The sequence below is a fragment of the Delphinapterus leucas genome, chromosome X, assembly GCF_059928025.1.
Source record: "Delphinapterus leucas isolate spDelLeu-1000000601 "Yukka" chromosome X, BTC_Dleu_Yukka2, whole genome shotgun sequence".
NCBI classification, from domain to species: Eukaryota; Metazoa; Chordata; class Mammalia; order Artiodactyla; family Monodontidae; genus Delphinapterus; species Delphinapterus leucas.
This window is the reverse complement of record NC_143150.1, coordinates 82,556,154-82,579,078: the sequence shown is the minus strand read 5'-3', so window position 1 is coordinate 82,579,078 and position 22,925 is coordinate 82,556,154. Positions and strand designations below refer to the sequence as shown.

General features: G+C 38.7%; 1 protein-coding gene across 1 annotated transcript; it reads left to right on the top strand.

The window, feature by feature from the left end:
* Positions 1-1,494: 1,494 nt before the first annotated feature.
* LOC111170761 (zinc finger X-linked protein ZXDB) lies at positions 1,495-20,098 on the top strand. Its single transcript, XM_022566306.2, has one exon. It carries the CDS (start codon positions 1,544-1,546, stop codon positions 4,058-4,060), a length of 2,517 nt encoding a protein of 838 aa, XP_022422014.2. The 5' UTR covers positions 1,495-1,543; the 3' UTR covers positions 4,061-20,098.
* The last annotated feature ends 2,827 nt before the right edge of the window (positions 20,099-22,925 follow it).

Genomic DNA, 22,925 nt, shown 5'->3' with positions numbered 1-22,925 from the left:
AACGACTATATCTATAGGGGAGGGTATGGTTTGTGATTGAGAGGAATACGGTGGATGTATTCTGGAAGGCTGGCAATGGTCTATTTCTTGACCTTCGTCCTGGTTACACGGGTGTTTGCTTTTATAAATTATCTAAACCTGGCAGATATATTTTATGCTTTCCTCTATACCTCAGATTTGAAAAAAATGTTTCCTCCAAAAAATGTAATAGAAAGAAAAATATGTGATGTAGAAATTTTGATGAGGTTTGAATTGTTATGGATGAAAAACTTGATCTTTTAATCAAGAGATCAGCAAGTGTCCATTATCATTAAAAGAGGGGAAAGAAGGGATTACTTAAACTATAGGTGTCCCATAATCTAGTCATCACTCTAAACCTTTCTCTTGCCAGATTAATTCACCCTGTATTTATATCAATTCCCAACTCAATGATGACAGACAAATTGAAGGATCATCATCAACATTAATAAGATCATTAGGCATCACAGGCCAAATCCATTATAGTGAGACTAGGCCACCACACTTAAATGCAAGCAGGCACATTGGGGCTATTGGGCATGCAAAAGGCATCTGTGCCTTGTTCTCAGGAGAGTCCACTGCAGTAACTTAGGGTTTAAACTTTTCGCATTTAACTAGTACTCTTGTCCAGAGACCTCCGTGTGCTGGAGAATCTAGAGTAAGCTGAGGAATGTCCTCTTCATGCTGTGAGATTGGACATAAAATTTACCATGGTGCAACCAATGGTGGAAGAGCAAAGAGTTGGTTTAGGCTGTGTACCTTATAGGGAGAACCCAGGAGTGGGTTGAGTTCTCCAGATTTCATTATAAATTGTTTCATCCTCCAGGCTTTGCATTTCTAGGCTGAACAGTGCTAATCTGCTTCGGCCCCACTCAATCTAGTCTCTGCACCAGCAGGACAAAAAATTTAACTATGCGACAAATTTTCCTAAAGACATTGCTCAAGACAGTTCTGGATATGGAAGTTTTCCAGGAAAATTTTTTAAAAGACAACCTTTTCAGTAGGAATTCGTGGCACTATGGTTGTTTAATCTTGACACATAGTGTATTCTCTCAGGAATTTTCTGTCATCCATTAATCCAGCCATCCATCCAGTAAACAATGTTTAATACAGGATAAGTGCTAACCACCATGTTTAGCACTGGGAGGGGCTGGGGGTGTGTTTATTTTGGTACATAAATCGGTAGTGAGGTACCGATTTATGTTGCATTTAGCAGATAGATAGCTAAGGTATTCATTCCAGCACCACTTCCCCTGTATCTGGGAAGACCTCCTTGATTTCCTACTAATATTAACTGTGGAACTTATTTATGTATACGAGGCTCTGCCCCTGGGCTTTCTATTATGTTCTAGACACCCAGTACCAGAATATTTAAATCACGGTGGCGTTAAACACGTTTTAATATCTGATAGGGCCAGTTTCTGCGCATTGCACATTTTTTTTTTTTCCTTTCAGGAACGTGTTCGGGCCCGCGGCAGGGGGCGGGGTCGCGCCTCCTCCGCGATTCTGGTTCCAGCGGAGCCTCATGGACGCGGAGATGGAAATCCCGAGGCTGCTCCCGGCTCGCGGGTCGCGACAGGGCGGCGGCGCTGGCAGCCCCGGGGGCGGCGGCCGGATCCACGGAGGTCCTGACTCACGGGCCGGCCAGGCCCCCGCGCGCCGCCTCCTGCTGCTCCGGGGCCCCCAAGATGGCGGGCCCGGGCGGCAGCGTGAGGTGGCCCGCGCGGCCTCCCCGGGCCCGGGCCCTAGCCCGTTGGTGCCGAGGCCCGATCACGGTGGCGGCGGCGGCGGCGGCGACGGCGGCGGCGGCGGCGGCGGCGACGGCGGCGGCGGCGGCGGCGGCGGCGGCGGCGGCGGCGGCGGCGGCTGCGATGGCGATGACTTCTTCCTGGTGCTGCTGGACCCGGTGGGTGGAGACGTAGATTCCACGGGCGCCAGCCAGGCCGCAGGGCCCCTATGGAGGGAGGAGGCCGGGCTGGGCCCACGATTCCATGGGCACGAAAGCGGCGCGAACCCCGAGGGCCGCCCTGCGCTGGGCCCCAGCTCCCTGTCCGCTATCCGCGCCCCAGTCCCGGCCCTGGCCCCGATTCCCGCCCCAGTCCTGGGCCCCGCCGCGGCCTTCGCGGGCACCGTCACCATTCACAAACAAAACCTGCTGTTGCGCTTCGAGAACGGCTTCCTCACCCTGGCCACGCCCCCGCCGCCAGCCTGGGCGCCTGGGGTCGCCCCTGCCCCGCAGCCCGGGGGTCTGATCGCCCCGCAAGCGGGGATCCCGCACGCCGCGCAGCCTGGGGACTGTCCCGAGCTGCTGCCCGACCTCCTGCTGGCCGAGCGGGCCGAACCCGCGCCCGCCCCAGCTCCCGAGGAGGAGGCGGAGGGCCCGGTTGCTGCTGAGAGTCCCCGCGGGCCGCTAGGCCCGGGCCAGGGCGTGGTGCTGTACCTGTGTCCTGAGGCGCAGTGCGGACAAACCTTTGCCAAGAAGCACCAACTGAAGGTGCACCTGCTGACGCACAGCAGCAGCCAGGGCCAGCGGCCCTTCAAGTGCCCCCTGGGCGGTTGCGGCTGGACCTTCACCACCTCGTACAAGCTCAAGAGGCACCTGCAGTCACACGACAAACTGAGGCCCTTTGGCTGCCCGGCAGAGGGCTGTGGCAAGAGCTTCACCACGGTGTATAACCTCAAAGCACACATGAAGGGCCATGAGCAGGAGAACTCATTCAAATGCGAGGTGTGTGAGGAGACCTTCCCCACGCAGGCCAAACTCAGCGCCCACCAGCGCAGCCACTTCGAACCTGAGAGACCCTACCAGTGTGCATTTTCGGGCTGCAAGAAGACGTTTATCACAGTGAGTGCCCTGTTTTCCCATAACCGCGCCCACTTCAGGGAACAGGAACTCTTTTCCTGCTCCTTTCCTGGCTGCAGCAAACAGTACGACAAGGCTTGTAGGTTGAAAATTCACCTTCGGAGCCACACTGGTGAGAGACCTTTCCTTTGTGACTTTGAGGGCTGTGGCTGGAACTTCACCAGCATGTCCAAACTCCTTAGGCACAAAAGGAAGCACGACGATGACCGGAGGTTCATGTGTCCTGTAGAAGGCTGTGGGAAATCTTTCACGAGGGCCGAACATCTGAAAGGCCACAGCATAACCCACCTGGGCACAAAGCCTTTTGTGTGCCCCGTGGAAGGCTGCTGCGCCAGGTTCTCTGCTCGCAGTAGTCTCTACATTCACTCCAAGAAACACTTGCAGGATGTGGACACTTGGAAAAGCCGATGTCCAGTCTCCACTTGTAATAAACTCTTCACATCCAAGCACAGCATGAAGACCCACATGGCCAAAAGGCACAACCTGCGCCAGGATCTCTTAGCTCAGCTAGAAGCTGCAAATTCTCTTACGCCCAGCAGTGAACTTACCAGCCAAGGGCAGAATGACCTCAGTGATGCAGAGCTTGTGTCTCTCTTCTCTGATGTGCCCAGTAATAGTTCTGCTGCAGTATTGGACACCGCATTGGTGAACTCTGGGATCTTGACTATTGATGTGGCTTCTGTGAACTCAACTCTGGCAGGGAAGCTCCCTGTTAATAATAATAATAATTCCTTAGGGCAGGTGGTGGACCCTCAGACCTTGATGGCCACCAGTGACCTTCCTCAAAGTCTGGATACCTCACTCTTCTTTGGAACGACAGCCGCTGGTTTTCAGCAGAGTCCCTTAGATACAGATGATGTCTCAAGTCTAAGTGCGGGGCCGTTGGGATCTCTGAGCTCTTTGGCTATGAAAACCTCGAGTCAAGAGCCCCAAGCTTTGACCCCCAGCAGTAAGCTAACAGTAGACACAGATGCTCTGACTCCTTCAAGCACCCTTTGTGAAAACAATGTCTCGGAACTACTGCCGCCAACCAAAACGGAATGGAACGTACATCCTGACTCTGACTTCTTTGGACAGGAGGAAGAAACCCAGTTTTCATTCTCCAATCCTGCAGGAAACCATGGGTCTCAGAAGGAAACAGATCTTATCACAGTGACTGGCAGCTCATTTTTGGTATGAACTAAACTCTATTCATTCCTTGCCACATGGCTTACTTTATTGATGACACTCAATTTTAAGAGTATTCTGGACTAAATGTTTAAATGCAGTCATTTCTTATAGGTTTGAAAAAGAACAGAGCCCTGGGCTACAAGTTTGGAGATTTAAATTCTGATCTTGAGTCTGGAACTGACAGGTTGTGTGACCCTGAGCAAGTCACTTATCCTATCTGAGCCTTAATTTCCTTATTTATAAAATGAGGTGGTTTGAATAGATTGTTTCTAAGGTCTTTTCAACTGTATGATTCCTTGATAATATGCTTCTTTCCTTGAAAAAAATTAGGACATTTTTCAGTGATGTTGCATGTGCTTTTCTTCAAACATGCATAAACTACACATAATAGTAGAATGAACATTCATGTATATGACACCCAACTTCAGCTATTGTCAATTCATGTACATTTTTGTTTATATAATCTCCATTCTCACCCTCTCCCAGTATTATTTTGAAATAAATACCAGATATCACATCATTTCAACCATAAATATGCAGTATATGTTTCTATAAAGCATGGGCTCTTTTGGAAAAATCTTCAGTTCCATTATCATACTTAAAGTTAACAGTAGTTCTTTGATACTGTCAGGGTTCCAACTTATAATTGTCTCATAAATGCTATTTGTTTTCATATTTTTATCAATTAGAATCCCAGTAAGCCTCTTAACTGTCTTTTTAATCTGTATGTTACCCTGTTGTCTTTTTTCTTGCAATTTTATTCATTGAAGAAAGGAAGTTGTTTCACATGTAGCATTTGCCACAGTCTTAAGTTTTGATAATTACATCCCTGTGGTGTTAAGTTCCCCTACCCTCTGTTTCCTTAATTTGGTAGTTGGATCTAAAGACTTGATCAGAATGGAAATATGATTTTGGGGATAGGAATGTTTCATATGTCGTGTTGTGTTCTTTTAGCAGGTGGCACATAATGTCTGGTTTTCTCTCGTGATATTTGCAGCTGCTGGTGATTGGTGCATTAATTCATGATTACCTGTGCTTCTGATATCATGAATTGTTCTTGTAGAGTTACTATTAATGGAGGAAGAAATGTTGTTGAAGGCATGTATAAAAGTTTGTTAGAAATATTATTCAATGCCAAAATAGTTTCTTAAAGGTAGAACTAACAAGAAAAGAAAAAAGTAGCAAAAAATGTTTTGACTCTGCTCCCCATTTATCTTCCTCACCTCTTTTGATGATGGGAGGCTTTGCTGTTGTAGAAATTGTCAGCCAGGACTTTGACATGAAACAGACCCATGGTCAAATTCATGTTGGATAAGTGGCCTTGAATAAATTAATTTCACTAAGCCTCAGTTTCTTAGCTGTCAAAGGATCATAGCAATGCACACACATAGCTAACACACCTGAGACTTTTAATCTTTTTCCAGTTTTTAATATGTAAAGAAAAATACTATGTGCTTTGACATATTTTGATGAATTTTTGTAATCCTTTTACCATCTCAATCCTTCCTACTGTAAAGAAGAAATTGGGATAATTTAATCCTGTTCATGTCCAGACAAGGTTTGTGAGAGTTAGGGTATAGCAAGATAGGGAATCTCTTTATTCCCTCCACTGAATTATTTCCCCCCAGGAATTTCTGTGGCTAATGCCAGGAGTGGAAATATTGCTCACAGGTATATCTGCATCCCTGTTCATTAGACCAATTTGTCACCATCTTTGCTCTGATTCCAGAGTTAGACTTTGCTGTAACTGCAGAGTCTGCTGTTGCAAGAAACTGATAATGGAGTAGAGAAGGTTTCCTACTCTCTGTGGTCTGGAGAGCTCATTGTTTGCATTTTCCCAGAGTTGGAAGGAAAGATTGAAGCTGAAAATTGTGTGAAATGTCTGTCTTATATGAGTGTAGCATTTTGAATTTTGTGGAACATCTTCATAACTGTTGTTCAGAGCAACCCTATGTGGTAGTTTTGGCAAAGTTTATTCTGTGGCTCATGGCATTTTAGCAAATGCACATTCTAAATGGACTTTGGCTAGTGACTGACAGTTCTATATATATCAATAGCTTAAAACAAAGAAGATAAATTATTTTCACCTCTCACTTCCCACCCATCCAACTTTCATGATTTATCCCTGTGTCATAACTAGCTGCTGTTTTCCACTTTAATTGGTTTCTGTTGCTTTCTGTTTACTTTCTCCCCAGTCCACTCCCATGTATGTGCATTCCAGCCCTTACCATGCCTTACTTTTTATTTTTTAATGGATAGATCTCTTCCTGCTACTATTCCTCAGATCTCCTCATAGCCCATTTTCTTCCAATGATAACATTTGCTGAGTGTACACTGCAGTTGTGTGTATAGTAAGAAGTTATTTTCTGAGCTTAGATAATACTGTGTGTATATATGACTCAGATGGCAAAAGACATTATTTTCTATATTGTTCAGATGAGAAGTAGATTTCTGTTTTATTTTTTCCATTTTTTAGAAGTTTTTGCCAAGGAGTTCAGCTAAAACTTGTGTTTGCTGTAGTGTACTAGCCCAGTAGTGTTTGCATGTGAATGCCTATGGATGACAGTTATTGTAGCTCTTTGGCAGTGCACTAAAAACTTGTCACTTTGAAATGTTTATGTACTGTGTGTATGGGGGTATACACACACATACACACACATCTATTTTTAAAGTGGTTTTATTCATTTAGTGATAAACAGAAACTAGGCATACTTTTGTAAATCAGAGAAATGCTCAGAATTTCATTGTGTCTACACATTCAATTGTTTTCTATCTTTGCTTTGGAAATATTTGTATTCATAAAGCACATATCAAAAATATTGTCACTCATTAAGGCCTCTTAGATTGAGCACTGTTTTTCATGTCTGGCAGTTAACGTGCATCGAGGATTGAAATGAACACACAAGTAGCGAACATCAAATAAATTACTTAAACATGAAGAGAATTTATACTGTGACTTCTTTTTTGAACTCTTTAAACCAACTTCCGTCCAATAAAAAATCATTAACTATATTTTTTTCTACTCATTGCTTGAATTTTCAAAGGACAAATGTTACTTATCTCATGGATTCACAAGATTTCATTGAACAAATTTGTTCAAATTATTCCTCTTTCAACTCCATTTTCCAGAAATACTTTCAAGGTACGAAGTTAAACTTCTGTTGATGGTGGTTTAAAATTGCCATCACTCCTTTTGAATAATTGTACATGTTTTAATTTAATCCTATTTCCTTTCTGCTTCTCCTCAGTCGTTGGTTTATTTAAAAATCTTGCCAATTGGAAGCATAATAACACGATGGCTTAAAAAGAAGTTTCTTTCCGGATACTCTGTTGATCATGTTGATCATAAGTTCAAAATATATTGGCCTTGGCATTTTTACCAAGTAGTATAATTAATATAAATCAATACTGAGTAGCAGGAGTTAATTATGGGTAGATTACTAAGTTTACTTTTCTCTTCATGTTCTTATCCAGGAGACATATGAGAAGGCAGGCAGGAGCAGGCAGGAATAGAATCGTCAAAGTCCAATATCCCTGGAGATCTGTGTGAAATTGGCTTTTGGCTCCTTAGCCAGAGTCACTTCTGTCACTAGAGAAAATTGTGAGGCAAGTGGTGGCATAAAAACCTAGTCATGAGAACCCCTATTATAGTCTCTCCATTTTATAATTCTCCTGTCCACTAAAAGAGATAACCCTAGAAGGAGTGGAAGAAAAAAAAAGTGAAAAATTAAAGAAGGAGCATGAATAACTCTCCAGGAATTATGCTGTATTTAATGGTAAATTTGATAGAAATCCTACATTGTCAACTAAAATAATTTTTCATTCTTATTAATTGCTGACATTTAAAAATATATAAAACCCTTAATTGTCAATTTTTCTAAAGAAAATATCCTAACAGTATTTTAAAAGGAAGCATACAGTGATCTAATAGCACCAACAATCTCTGAGTCCCTTAATACCATCCTTTATACTTATTTACCAAGGTACCAATCAGCCGTTATGTACTGAGCATGTAATATGTGAAGCAGTCTGAGGTATTACACCTAGGTATACTTCATTAATCCATTAACCAGTGTTTTACCTCTTATGTACCACTTATGTGACAGGTATTGTCCTTATGTTCAAAGACATCATCTAGATGGGAAACTATTAAAACCAATGTATTGCAGAATTCTAAGAGGTACTTTATAGATTTTACTAGAGTAAAAGTTATTTTCTGTGAGTGGACATAATTTTGATAAGGGTAAATCAATTTACAGAATATCATCAAATATTTATTTCATTATAATATTTCATTTAATGTATAAACATTAGAACAAAATTATTCTAAACTATAATTTTGACAGGTATCTTAGATTTGATAAAGTGTAGCAAAAAATATGAAAATCAAGTATGAAGTAGGCGTTATTTTGATTCATTTCTAGATTACAGTCTTTGATTTGAGATGTGTAGAACTGATTCTAGAGATTTTATACTTTGTCATTTTATTAATGAGAAAAAACATTAAAGCCTATGCTTTTTGTATGTGAAGTTTATTTTCCTATTATATGACATAATCGCAAAATTTACTTTCTCCTATAGATACACTAGCTGGAACGAAGGATATGGTAATTAATTTCATGCAACATATGAGGCTGAGAGTTAGACTTTAACATGAAGGAACCTAAAAGTTCACCAGTGCTCTGGATTGGGGGTGGAAGTGTCCAAGTAAACAAGCAAGCATGCAGTTTGATTTCTAGGTAAGAGACAGCAGCTTAACACTTTCTGTTACAGAATAGCAAAATAAAACTTTCTTTAATGATAATCAATTTTGTGTCTAAGATGTAGAAAAACCAGAAAAGTTAACAAAAAAAACAAGGTTTCAGATATTCTGCTTATAGCATAATTGTAAAAGAATGCCATTTATTTTAAACAGAATTAACCTCCCTCTTCTGTTAACAATGTAGAGTGGGAAGTTACCTTCAGGGTGAGATTTGGTTCACATGACAGAAGGAAACTGGCCACCTGTCTGCTTGGAAATTGGCCAGAACAGAGAACCCTGGAACCCTGGAAAGTCCAGTGAATGTAGCAGCAGCAGTTCATCCCAGGCTGGTTCCAACTTTAGTAATGCCACACTGAGTCCTTTACTGTCAAAAGTACCTGCATCAGTTAGGTGACACGTACTACAGTCAAACCTTAACACTTGCTACTTCTAACAAGATTTAGCATTTTCCCCTTAAATTCACATATTTTGTGGCTTCCTGGCACTAGTTATTAATTATTTAGTTATAACTTTAACAATGATTCAATCAGAATCATAATTGTTAAAATTATGTTAAATTTTAACAAGCCTCATAATTGTTAAAAAGCAAGTGTCAATATTTAGTATTTTATCTCCATTTAAAAATTGTTTTGACTAAATTAGTTTTTTCACACAGGGCATGTTTTCCAACATTATTTGAGTATGTCTCAACCATCTTTGTATGTTGGCAGCAATAAAACTTAGAGATCTGTTAGGGTAAATATTTAGAATTATGGCTGCTTTGAAAATGGAAAAAGTTAGGCTGGCTTCCTCGCTTTCATAGATCAGTGATAGAGCTCTTGGAAAAGTTGAGGAGTAAGACAGTAAGTAATCTTGTAGCTAAGATCAACGTCATAGGGAAAAAAAGCTATTTGAGTCTATCATTTAAAATTATCCATTTATATTTATCAAGTTTTCTGCTGAATATAATCTTACATGTTTTATGAACATATAGAAGCCTATTTTTTAAAACTCCATCTAAAACATTGTCATTAATTTAGACTTAAAAAAATTGACTAGTATTTTATTTTTATGAAGGGCATTTTATGGAACTTAAAACATAGGAATCCAAATACAAAATATACACAGTCCTTAAATATAATAATACTTCATAATATTTATTTGGAAGACATTTCTGACTATGATTCATAATATATTCTGTTGCAACCGCAACAAAAATATTTCATAAAGGTGAAATATAACATGGATTTGCAGCTAACATTGAACTAACTTTCCATACCATAATAATGGTAGTAATAAAGAGCATTGAAATTTACTTGCAAAGGTTGAAAAATATGATATACTATGGTTAAAAAAAAATACGAAAGAACATTTTTACAATTGAGTCACGTGTTTTTTACTTTCTTAAAAGTCTTTGATCAACAATGCCTGGATAGATATTTCAGCCACACTTTTTTTTTTAACATCTTTATTGGGGTATAATTGCTTTACAATGGTGTGTTAGTTTCTACTTTATAACAAAGTGAATCAGTTATACATATACATATGTTCCCATATCTCTTCCCTCTTGTGTCTCCCTCCCTCCCACCCTCCCTATCCCACCCCTCCAGGTGGTCACAAAACACCGAGCTGATCTCCCTCAGCCACACTTTTTGTACAATACTATTTTCTGTATTTTCCAGTTACAGATAACAATATAAAGCCATAAAATAGACATTATTACAGAATTTAATGATTGTCTCTTTAATACTAGTTACATAAAGAATCATCCAGAATACAAAGCAACCAATGAAGAGAGCAGTTTCCTTAATTTAGACCCTCATATGAAATGCCAAAATATAGTCAAATTAGATGTTTATTATTTTACTTGACATTCTTAGTAGATGGTGATTTCCACAAGAAATACTATGTAAAGGAGTTCTTTTCCCCTTACAATGGCTATTTGAACCAGATCCTTTTACTTATTTGGAGTTTGTTGATTATTCTTTTCAGTATACTGCCTATATGTAAACATTTTTGAAACTATATGTTTTTATTATTTCTTGTTCTATTTTATTTCAAGCAACCACATAGCATTTCATATGTTTTTTCATTTATAGGATGTATATTTAAATATGTTTATTGAAGTATAACATGTGCAGAAAAGCACCCAAATATGAATGTATAGCTTGATGAATTTTCACAAACATGAAAAAAAGAACTATGTAAACACCACCATGCTCAAGAAACAGAATCCTACCAGCTCCTCAGCTACGCCTCTTAGATCCTCTCCCTTTCAAAGTTCCCACTTTTCCCCAGTGATTACCACTATATTATACATATAGTGGTTCTGATATTATAGATTACTAATATTCTTCTAATATTCTAATATTATAGATTCTTCTAATATTATAGATTATTTGCCTATTTTATAAATTTATATAAATTGAACTATATAGTAAATATTATTCTGTGCCTGAATTCATTTGCTCAACATTATGTTTGTGAGATTCATTCGTGTTATTCAGTGTAGCAGTTCATTTTATTTTCTATATAGAATCACATGCTATGCATCCAAAAGTTGATGGGCATTTGGATTGTTTCTAGATTTTGGCTACTTCAAATAATGCTATTCTTGTGTATATATTTCAGTGCACTTGCATATAGATTTCTGTTAGTTAAATACGTAGAAGTAGAATGGTAAGATCATATGATAGCATGTGTTTAAAATTCATTAGTTTCCCAAAATAGTTTATAAACATAGTGTGTAAGAGTTCCAGTTGCTTCATTCCTTGACAACCACTGGTATTTTCAACTTAAAAAAAACATTAGCCATTCTGATTGGTTGTCTAGTAGTACTTCATTTTGTTCTTAAATTTGCATCTCTCTGATGACTAATGAGCTTGAAATATTTTATTGGATATTTGGACATCTTCTTTTGAAAGTACCTGTTCCAGTCTTGTGCTTATTTAAGTGAGTGTTTTGTCTTTTTTTCTTACTGATTTTTAGGAGTTCTTTATATGTTCAAGACAAGAGCACCTATTGGTTGAATATATGGCAAAGATATTATCCTTCTCTTTTCCATCTTGTGAATAATGTCTTTAGATGAAGAGAAGCTTTAATTTTAATGTAGTCCAGTTTTACAGTGTTTTGCTTTGTGCTTTTTGTCCTTAATAACACTGTTGCATACCCCAAGATTATGAAGATATTCTATGTTACTACTTTCTAGAAACTTTTTTCTCTTATCACATTTATATCCATAATCTACCTGGAATTAATTTTTGCAAATGGCCTAAGGTAAGCTGCAACAATATTCAGTTTTTCTCCATTTGGATATCCAGTTTACTCTGACTCATTTATTAAAAACACTACCCTGTCATCATTGTTCTGCAGTGCCCATTTTGTCGCATATATTGTGTCTATAAATGTTTGAGTCTGTTTCTGTGCTATTTTGTTCCATCTGTGTTTGTCCTTGCACCAGTACTACATAGTCTTACACAGTTTAGTTTTATAATAAGCTTTAATATTCGGTAGTGTAAATTTCCCCCTTTGTTCTTCTTTAAGATTATCTTCACCATTATGGGCCCTTTGCCTTTTCATATGCACTTAGAATCAGCTTGTCAATTTTCACAACAAAAGTGCTTGGATTTTATTTGGGATTCAATATCAAGTCTTCTAATCCTTAAACATGGCATATTCCCTCCATTTAGGTTTTTTAAGTTTCCATATATATATACATATATATTTCTGTGTAGAGATTTGTATGAATCTGAATGACTCTAAAGCCCCTTTTTCTCCTATTACAGTATATTATTTGGTTTTGACACATATCAATATTAACTCTTTTTTTCACAGTTTCTTTTACCTTTTTTTACATTCTTTGATTCAAATCCATATCTTCAAGACCATTTGTGAAATTGTGTTTATTTGGTGTTTTGATTAGAATTTTTCCAAAGTTTTGGTTAAATGCTGAATAGCAATGAACACTTTGCCTATTTTTCTGAATATATCTGTTAATGTATTTAAATATCCAATTCATATTTTGTGGAAATAATTTTGATAAACTATTGATACTTTTTACACATCTTTCTAGTCCTTTTTTCCTTTTTTTATGGAATATAGTGTTTGACAAAGTAAGTCTTCCCTAAATCTGTAGATGATATTAATAAGATGTATGTAAGTTCCTTTTCACTTGAAATTTTCATATGCTACATTACATTTAAGGAAAATGTGGTCTTGAAGATGTGATCAAAGATTCTGGCAAAATCATTCTCTTTGTGTAACAATACAACGATTCCTTAAACTGGAAGACCTGATTTTTATTGTGATGTTTTTTTAATTTCCGGAAATAGCAGTGCTTCTTGTTTAAATGTAATGAGAGAGAATTGTTTACAAGTGCGTTCTAAGTGGTATATTAAAATAAAATTATTACATAAAATATTATTAACTAAAGCACGTTCAGAAAAACTCCATTTTCATCCTACTCTGTATAACCTTGGAATGTATGGCCAAGACACCTGGCTGTTTTATAATCTACGTTCTAATCTTAGGGAACATCTCAGGATGTTTGCTATATAAATAAACCAAAGAAACATAACTGTTTTCCTGTTTTAAGTATTCAGATTAATAGTTACCTCTTTCCTTTGTTAGAAGATTGTAGCATTCTGGGCTTTCCCAGGCTCCTGGTTAAAGATGAATAAAGTAGACATGTTTAGCATCTTAGATTTTAGCCAAGATAAATGACTGCTGAATTAATCAAATTTCATTTAAATGAAAGCTCAGTGTTCACTAAACTTCTACCCATTTAATTATTATCAACTAATGTCCAATAGATTCTTTTGCATATATTATTTTTACCAGTTAAAATATGTAATTCTTTAATATTTTCTACTTTTCAACATTATCATTTTAACATACATTAATTCTTTAGAATAGGCCACATTTCTACCATCTGTTACAATGCAGATTTTAGCGAGTACCTGAAGTCAATAGTTTGTACTTTTTGTCCTGGAATGTTCAGAAACAAATATGATCATGTGTACAAACATAAAGAGTGAAAGAATAAAAATTTGGAGCCAAAATACATTTAACTTTATTTGTTAGATTAGCTGAAAAGATTTTAGGCTCCATCAAATGAGCTTGAATAAATACCAGTACTGACATAATGGAATGATTCTATGATATATATATTGAGAATATCTGTATACAAGTTTACCCAATTTTTCTGTAATTCTGAATAATTTTACCAACTTAACTTTCTGAAATAATGAGTTCTTTGAATTAATACATTTTGTTTTGCCTTGCCAGTGTCATTTATCTAAGCCCAGATGTTCCACAGATACCTCAAATTAGCATGTGCAAAATGAACGTGTCCTACTCAAATATTTTTATTTTATTTAATGTAATATTAATTATGTCTCCCAGTTGACCAAGCCAAAAATCTGTACATTACCATTGCCTGACTTCCTCTCCATCTACCCACACAGTCAGTCATCACCATGTTCTTTTACTTAACCTCATAACCATTTCTAGAAAGTGTCCATAATTCTTCATGCTTAATGCCATATTCTTGAGTCAATGTACTATTTTCCTTAGGCTGGATTCCTACCATACATTCTTAACCTGTGTCACTGACTCCAAATTCTCCTTGCAATTCATTTATTTTCACAAAGCAGTTAGAATTACCTTACTGAAGCATAAATCTGCTTTGGTCACTGATTAGCCCTGATTAGCCAGCCTCCTTCAGTTTCTTCCTGTTAGTCTTGGAATAAAGTTCAAATTTCTTATGTCTCCAGTTTCTACTTTTTTTTTTTTTTTGCAGTACGCGGACCTCTCACTGTTGTGACCTCTCCCGTTGCGGAGCACAGGCTCCAGACGCGCAGGCTCAGCGGCCATGGCTCACGGGCCCAGCCGCTCCGTGGCATGTGGGATCTTCCCAGACCGGGGCACAAACCCGTGTTCCCTGCATCTGCAGGCAAACTCTCAACCACTATGCCACCAGGGAAGCCCTCCAGTTTCTACTTCTTGCCCTTCGAATATAATCCTGCCACACTGAACGAACTTCTTTCATTTCTTGGAATTGGAATGAACTTCTTTCATTTCTGGATATATATATGTGTGTGTGTGTGTGTGTGTGTATGTATCTATGTAATATGTAATATATATGTAATTATATATATATATATATCACTGAACCATAATACTATAGCTTTCATCACACTATATCATATAATTGTCTTACTAAAGCATAAGCTCCCTGAGAGGAAGGATTGTGCTAATCTTCTTCACAACTATAATCCTAGTGCCTCAGAAAGCTGTGCATTGAGTGAATATTACCTATAGGTTACATATTAGCACCCTACCTACTGTCTTGGCAACTAGACTAATTTTTCTAAAAGACAAGACACTATTTAATTCTCCTAAATTAAAACTACCTTTATGTAAAACAGTGGAGTTTCCTCCATAAAAATTATGTGCAATATTTTATTAAAATATTAACTAGAAATGTGAAGATTTTCACAAAAGAAAGCTAACTCTTTGAAGGTTAGACTTTGAAGTCTCTCATATAATCCTGTAAAATAAAATGTAGAAATGTATCACATTTTAGTGGGCCTTTGTCATCTATGCTACGTAATTATTTTTTTAAAAATTAGCACTTTTATGAGAGGATTAAGTGAGAAATATATGTAGGAAATTCTGTGTGCATTCGGTGTGTGTGTGTGTGTGATGATTCAGGCCATATTTAGAACAAAACAGCATAATTTGGAGGATATTCCATAGGAAATATTGAGGAAAAGACAAGAAATACCAATATTTGAAATATTCCAGTTTCATTTCAAAGGTTAATGTATGTATGTATCTAGGATTTTTGTTTAATAATTGTTTATTCCCCATCCCTCATAAACCAGAAGTTAATAAATCCACTACCTTTAAAGAAAGTATTAGACTTCTGGTTTTAACTCTAACATGTAAAGAGATTTGAAGTCATCACTACCATCCTTATGACAAAATAATTTGAACAACCTAAATATCAGCTACTTTTCTTGGACCCGTCAGAGAATTGAGTTCACAGGGGAAATTACCTCCCTTAAATGTGGAGAGGCAGGTGAATACAGAAAATCATATAACTGTTTACCTGCAACAGAATACCTGTTCATCTGTTAGAGCAAAAAACTGGTAGGAAGGCTAAATTATTTATAATAACAAATGCTGGAGGCTGAGTATGGACTAGTTTGAGAGTGAGAAACCCCTGGGGACTGCAGTATTAGTGGGGCTCCCACATTTTTGTGGGTTTTACCTTCAGGAAGCCCACCAGGTCCTCACAGTAAAGAATCATGAAAATTACCCTTATGGAAATGCTAGAGAAAGGGGAATAAGAACAATTTTGAAATATGCATACCTTACCAATGGTATAAAAACAGAATTACAGCTTAAAGAGCTTGAAGATGCAAATTCTATCTAAGGAGAAATTATTGTAGATGACCAAGGTCAGCAGGAGAGACAAAATGATACTAGAGGAATTTGAAAAATCTGGCACGTAAAGTAGCAGCACACATTAAACACAGTCTAACTCTTGGCCAAATTAACATAAAACCTCACAATAAAGACTTTTTCCTCAGTTACTCAATAAATCATGTCTAGCATTCAACAAAAACTTACAAGGCATGCAAAAAGGCAAGAAAAAGCAGTCTGAAGATAAAAATCAAGCATCACAAGCAGACTTATTTTAAAAAGAAGTATAATTGATATGCTAAGAGAAGTGATAAAATGGAATCATAAAAATGTTCAATTAAAACTAGGAAAGGAAGAAAAGTAGGGGGATAAATTAAAAAACAAAGAGCAATTGCAAAGAGTAGAAAACAGAAACATGGAAGATATTAATCAAACCATAACAATAATTCTTCTAAATGCAAAAAAGACTTAGTTTGTCTTAGTGGATTTATATTTAAAATATAAAACAACACACCCAACAATAGTTGTTGACAGGAAACACACTTTAAATACAAAGATTCAGATATGTTAAAAGTAAAGCAATGGAGAAAGATACTTCATACTAACACTATTTTAAAAATCTAGTAGCTGGGGCTTCCCTGGTGGCGCAGTGGTTGAGAGTCCGCCTGCCGATGCAGGGGACACGGGTTCGTGCCCCGGTCCGGGAAGATCCCACATGCCGCGGAGCGGCTGGGCCCGTGAGCCACGGCCGCTGAGCCTGCACGTCTGGAGCCTGTGCTTTGCAACGGGAGAGGCCACAACAGTGAGAGGCCCGCGTATCGCAAACAAAAACAAAACAAAACAAAACAAAAAAAATCTAGTAGCTGTATTAGACAAAGCAACCTTCACAACAAGGAAACATCAGGATAATGAGGGGCACTACATAATGATAAAGGAATCAATTATATGACAAGACAAAACAATCATAAATATGTATGCACCTAACAACAAATGATCAAAATACATGAAGCAAAAATGGATAAAACTGAAAGGATAAATGGATAAATCCACTATTACAGGCCGGAATTCAACACCCTTCTAACAGTAATTAATCAGTCAAACAGACAGAAAATCAAAAAGGATAAAGTTGGCCTGGCCAGCACTACCAAATCCACTTGGTCTAATTGACATTTACAGACTATTCCATCCATCAATAGCATAATACACATTTTTCTCAAGCTCACATGGAATATTCACCAAGACAGATGGCATTATAAGCCATGAAACACAATTTAGTAAATAGAAAAGAAGAAAAATCATACAACCTATGTTCTCAGACCATGATGGAATGAAACTAGAGATCCTTAGAAAAAGGATAGCTAGAAAATCCCAAAATATTTGGAGATTAAGCAACACATGAGTAAAAGAAAAATTCTCAAGATAAATTATAATTTCCTAAAAATGGACACAAAGATGCAACATCAAAATCTGTGGCATGCAATTAAAGCAATGCATTGAGAAAAATTTATATAGCATTAGGTACATATATTAGAAAAGAACGATCTAAAATCAATAATATAAGCGTCTACTAACTTTCTTTAGTAAGCTAGAGAAAGAAGAGCAATTTAAGTCTAATACAAGTAGAAGAAAAGAAAGGATTCTAATTGGATCAGGAACCAATAAAATTGAAAACTGGAAAGCAATATGCTAAAATCAATAAAACAAAAAGCTGATTCTTTGAGAAGATCAATAAAATTGATAAACAACTAGCCAGGCTAACTAAGAAAAATAGAAAAGGCATAAATTACCATTATTCGAAATGAAAGAGGTGTCATCACTACTGTTACCACAGAAATTAAAAGGATAAGAAGGAATACTATCAACAATTCTATGCCTACAAATTTTAAAACTCAGATAAAATGGACAAATCTTTGAAAGATGGATAAGTATCAAAACTCACAATAGAAAAATAGATAATCTGAATAGGCTTATGTTTATTAAAGAAACTGGATAGGTAACCTTAAAAAATCACCAATGACAGATGGTTTCACTAGAGAATTCAACCAAAAGTATAAAGGAGAAATGAGAGGGCCTAAAGCAAGCAACACTCCAAGAGCAATGAGTACACCTAATGCCCAAATCTTGGTTTCTAATACCATTCTCCAATAAAGGGAGATAGGAAACATTGAAGAAATATCTGATTCTAAGATTGAAACAGGAAATATATAAGCCAAACCTGGAGAATCTTATAATTCCAGAAAATAAGGGAGTGATCATCAAAAAAACAAATCCCACATTGATTGATGTATGTCAGAGGGACAAAGGAGCCAACCGAAAGAGCTCTTAATGACTAAACCTGGAACAATTTGAGCAACAAAAAAAATAAAGTAATAATTAATTTTAACCTAGAGTATAAAACAAATACCCATGAGTTCATTCTCATACACATAAACAAATAATTGATGAATGATTGAATAAATGAATGAATGAATGTGGAGGAAAGACGTATCTGTCACATGGCAAAATTCCAAATAATTCAAGCAGATACTCTACTCTCAAGGTGGGGGAACACAACTCCTCACTCCTTTAGCGTGGGCTGTGCAGAGTGACTTCCTTCCAAAGAATATAAAAAGGGGAAGAAAAAAGTGACTTAATCATGAAGAAGCCTAGCAAACCCTTCTTCATCTAGCTGATCAAGATTAATACCAACAGTCCTAAATCATGTTAATAGTATTCACCCATGATCCGATGTGTTGAAAGTGGAATTACCTCTGTGATATTCTTCCCTCAAACCCATAATATAATCATGAGAAAAAACATCAAATCCTAATTGATGATCATTCTACACAATACCTAATCAATACTCCTCAAAACTGTCGAGGTAATCAAAAACAAGAAAAGTTTGGGCAATTGTCAGGTCAAGACAGCCTAAGGAGACATAACTGCTAAATGTAATGTATCTAGGGAAGTATCCTTAAATAGGATCAGCACATTAGGTAAAAAATAAGGGAATCTGAATAAACTATGAACTTAATTAATAATAATATGTCAATATTGGTTCATTAATTGTAACAAATGCACCATAATAATATATTAATAAAAAGGTACTGGGAAAATAGGTGAGGAATATATGGAAAATCTTTTACTAACTTCTCAATTGTTCTGTAAATCTAAAATTGCTCTGAAGAAACAATATCTATTTAACAAAAGTAAACATCTTAGCTTATTTGATGCTCCTGAACGCAAATTCTTTGGAACAGTAGCTCTGTTTCTCTAAGGCAGTGTTTTCCCAAACTTTGCTGATTATCTAAATCACCCAGGGCCATTTACTAAAAATAGTTATTCCAAGGTCTCACACTTGGAGTTTCTGGAGGTCTAAGAGCCTGAGAATTGGTATTTTAAACAGGCACCCCCTCATGATTCTCATGAGAGGTACAGTTGAGAATTACTGCTCTCTCTAGAAGATTGTTTACACTGAGGGCAAGAGATGTTAATAGCTTGGTCCAATATCACACAGCTTTGGCCACTGGGGAAACTCAGAGCATCTTAATCTTATACTGATACCTTCTGTTCAAATTCAGAACTACAGGCAGTACTTCAGAAGAAAGGCAACATAATGGAGCAACTAGATAGAAACAGTTATAATAAATGTTAAGATACTTCTCTCAATTCAACACTAAAATTAATTTTTGGAGAAGATTTTCTATAATAAAAGCAAATTTAATCATATATTATACAATCACACCACATATCTGGGAAGATGAATCTGAAAGGCCAATATTGAGATATATTCTAGTAAAATTATTTGATTTTAAAAGATAAGAAATAAAAAAGGGAGAGAAGACAAGATGGAGAAATAGGAAGACCCTGAAATCACCTCCTCCCATGAACACACCAACATTACAACTACTTAAACAGAGCAACTATCTATGAGAATGACCTAGTAGAAAACACTTTCCTCAACTAAAGACAGGGAACCACAATGAAACTGGTGGGAAGAGCAGAGATGGGGTATAGTCAGGACCCACACTCCTGGGTGACCTACAAATGGGAGGAATATCACAATCATAGTCGTCCTTCCCAAAGAGCAAGGAGTCCAAGTTCCACATCGTGCTCCTTAGCCTTGCACCAGGAAGACAACCCCCAGAATGTCTGGCTTTGAAACTCAAGAGGGCTTATATTTGAGATAGCTGGAGGTCTATAGAAGACAGACACTAAACTCTTAAAGAGAGCACGCAAAATCTCACATGCTCTGAGTGCCAATGCTGAGGCAGTAATTTGGAAGGACCCTAGGTCGGACTACTTGCTGATCTTGGAGAACCTCCCAGAGAGGCAGAAGGTAACTGAGACTATGCCTGGTGGCAAAGACATTGGCAGCAGCCATTTTGGGAAGCCCATTCAACTACAATAACACTGGTGCTGGAAAGCACCATTTTGGGATCTTCCCTCTCACCTACTAGTGTAGGAACACAGCCTTGCCTACCAGTGACTGCTACTGTCCTTGGGCCACCCTGAACCATGCAGACAACGATACAGGGACCTGAGCCACTGGACTGCACAAACAACTATGTTAGGACCTGGCCCTGCCTTTCTAGCACTAGCTCTGAGTCACCTAGGACCACACAGAAAGCCAGGCAGGAAATTGGCCCTCTCCACCAGCAGGCCAGCACCAGACTCATGCCCCCCTTGGCCGTGTGTGGACCTGGCTGGCCACCAGCAGGGTGGCAACAAAGTTGTTCCCCACCATGCAGCCAATGTTGCTGGAAGCCTACCCAACTTCCAGTGGGCCCACAGCAACTGCAGGAGGCATGACTTTGCAGTCAACCAGGCCAGGGGATAGAACCACCTACCAATGCACCCACAGTAGCAGGCCTCACCACAACAAAAGGGCACATGCAAGATTGGCTAACTTGGTAGAGTAAAAAGATTCTGAGCTTACCTCCTCTCACAAACACAAAATTCACAACTATCAGCAGAACAACCTTCCATGAATAAGACAAAAACCTACCAGAAAAAATCTTCTACAACTAAAGACATAAAGAAGAAACCACAAAGAGATGGGTAAGAGGGGAAGACTCAATCAATTCCCATATCCCAGGGTGAGTGACCCACAAACTAGAGAATAATTATAGTGTAGAGCTCCCCCCATAGCAGTGAGAGTTCTGAAGCACATGTGGGGCTCCCCAGCCTGGGGATCCTGCACCAGTAAAATGAGCTCCCAGAGAATTTGGTCTTAAAGGACAGTGGGCTTAATTTTGGTAGTCCCAAAGGACTGGAGGAAATAGAGATTTCACTCTTAAAGGGCACACACAAAATCTCACCCAGGGCAAAGGCAGTAATTTGATAGGATCCTGGGCCTGACCTACCTGTTGATCTTGGAGAGACCCCCAGAGAGGTGGGGGGTGTTGGCTAGGGCTCACCCTGAGGACATAGACACTGGTGGAAGCCATATTTGGGAGCTTTCTACCTTGTGTACACTGCTGCTAGCAGCAGCAATCATGGGATCCTCCCACTAGTTCATTAGTGCCAAAACCTAACCCCATCCAACAGCCTTCACACACAAATGCTGGGACACCTCAGGCCAAATAACTAACTGGGTGGGAACACATCCCCACCCATCACCAGGTAGGCTGTCTAAAGCTTTCTGAGCCCACAGCCATCTCTAGACACACCTCTAGACAGAGCCCTGTTCAACAGAGGGCTAAGACACATTTCCACCCATCAATGGGCAGGCACTGGCCCTGCCCACCAGGAAGTGTGCACTAGCCCTTAGACCAGCCACAGACAACAGGGGCCAGACACCAGATGCAAGAAAAACACAATCCTTCAGCCTGTCAATCCAGCCTACCAACATCAGGCCAGACCCTACCTGGGCCTGGGCCTACCCACTAGCTGGCCAACACCAACTTCAGGTTACCCTGGACCCATACCCAACTTTGTCAAGAACTGCCACCCCCCAGCAATCTGACACAAGTTCTGGGATCTCTGGGCCCTATGGCCAGACCCCAGGATATGGCTCTGCCTACCAGTAGCCCCACACTAACCCCAGAACCTGGCTTCACCCAACAGTGAGGAAGAAAGAGCCCTGGAGTCTTCTGGACCTTGACTCCTCCCACAAGTGAACCAGCACTAGCCCCAGGGCCCCTTAGGGTTCTGCAGCCAGCCGACTCATGACTAGGCCATGCCAACCAAAAGCCAGCAGCATCTGCACAAAGAAGGACCTGGCAACCAATTGGGCTAGGGGCCAAAGAAGCCTACCAGACAACCCACATACTCAGCCCACCACAACTGAAGTATCCTTGCAGCCCTTTTAGGGGGAATTCCTAGAGCATATAGCTTGGGTGATAAGAGGGGAGTGCACTGCTGGGACACATAGGACATCTACAGAAGACCACTTTTCCAAGGTTAAGAAATGTAACTAACCTACTACATGCATTAAAATACAATTAGCAACTTAGATAATATGAGAGAGCAGAGTACCATGTTCTAGATGAAGAAACAAATAAAACCCCAGAAAAAGAACCACAGCAAGTGGAGATAGGCAATCTACACAATAAAGAGTACAGAGTAATGATTGTAAAAATGACAAAAGAACTTGGGAGAAGAATGGATGTACACAGCGAGAAGTTAGAAGTTTTTAACAGAGTTAGAAAATATAAAAAACAACCAAACAGAGATAGAATACTATACTTGAAATTGGAAAAAAAAAAAAAGAACACAGGA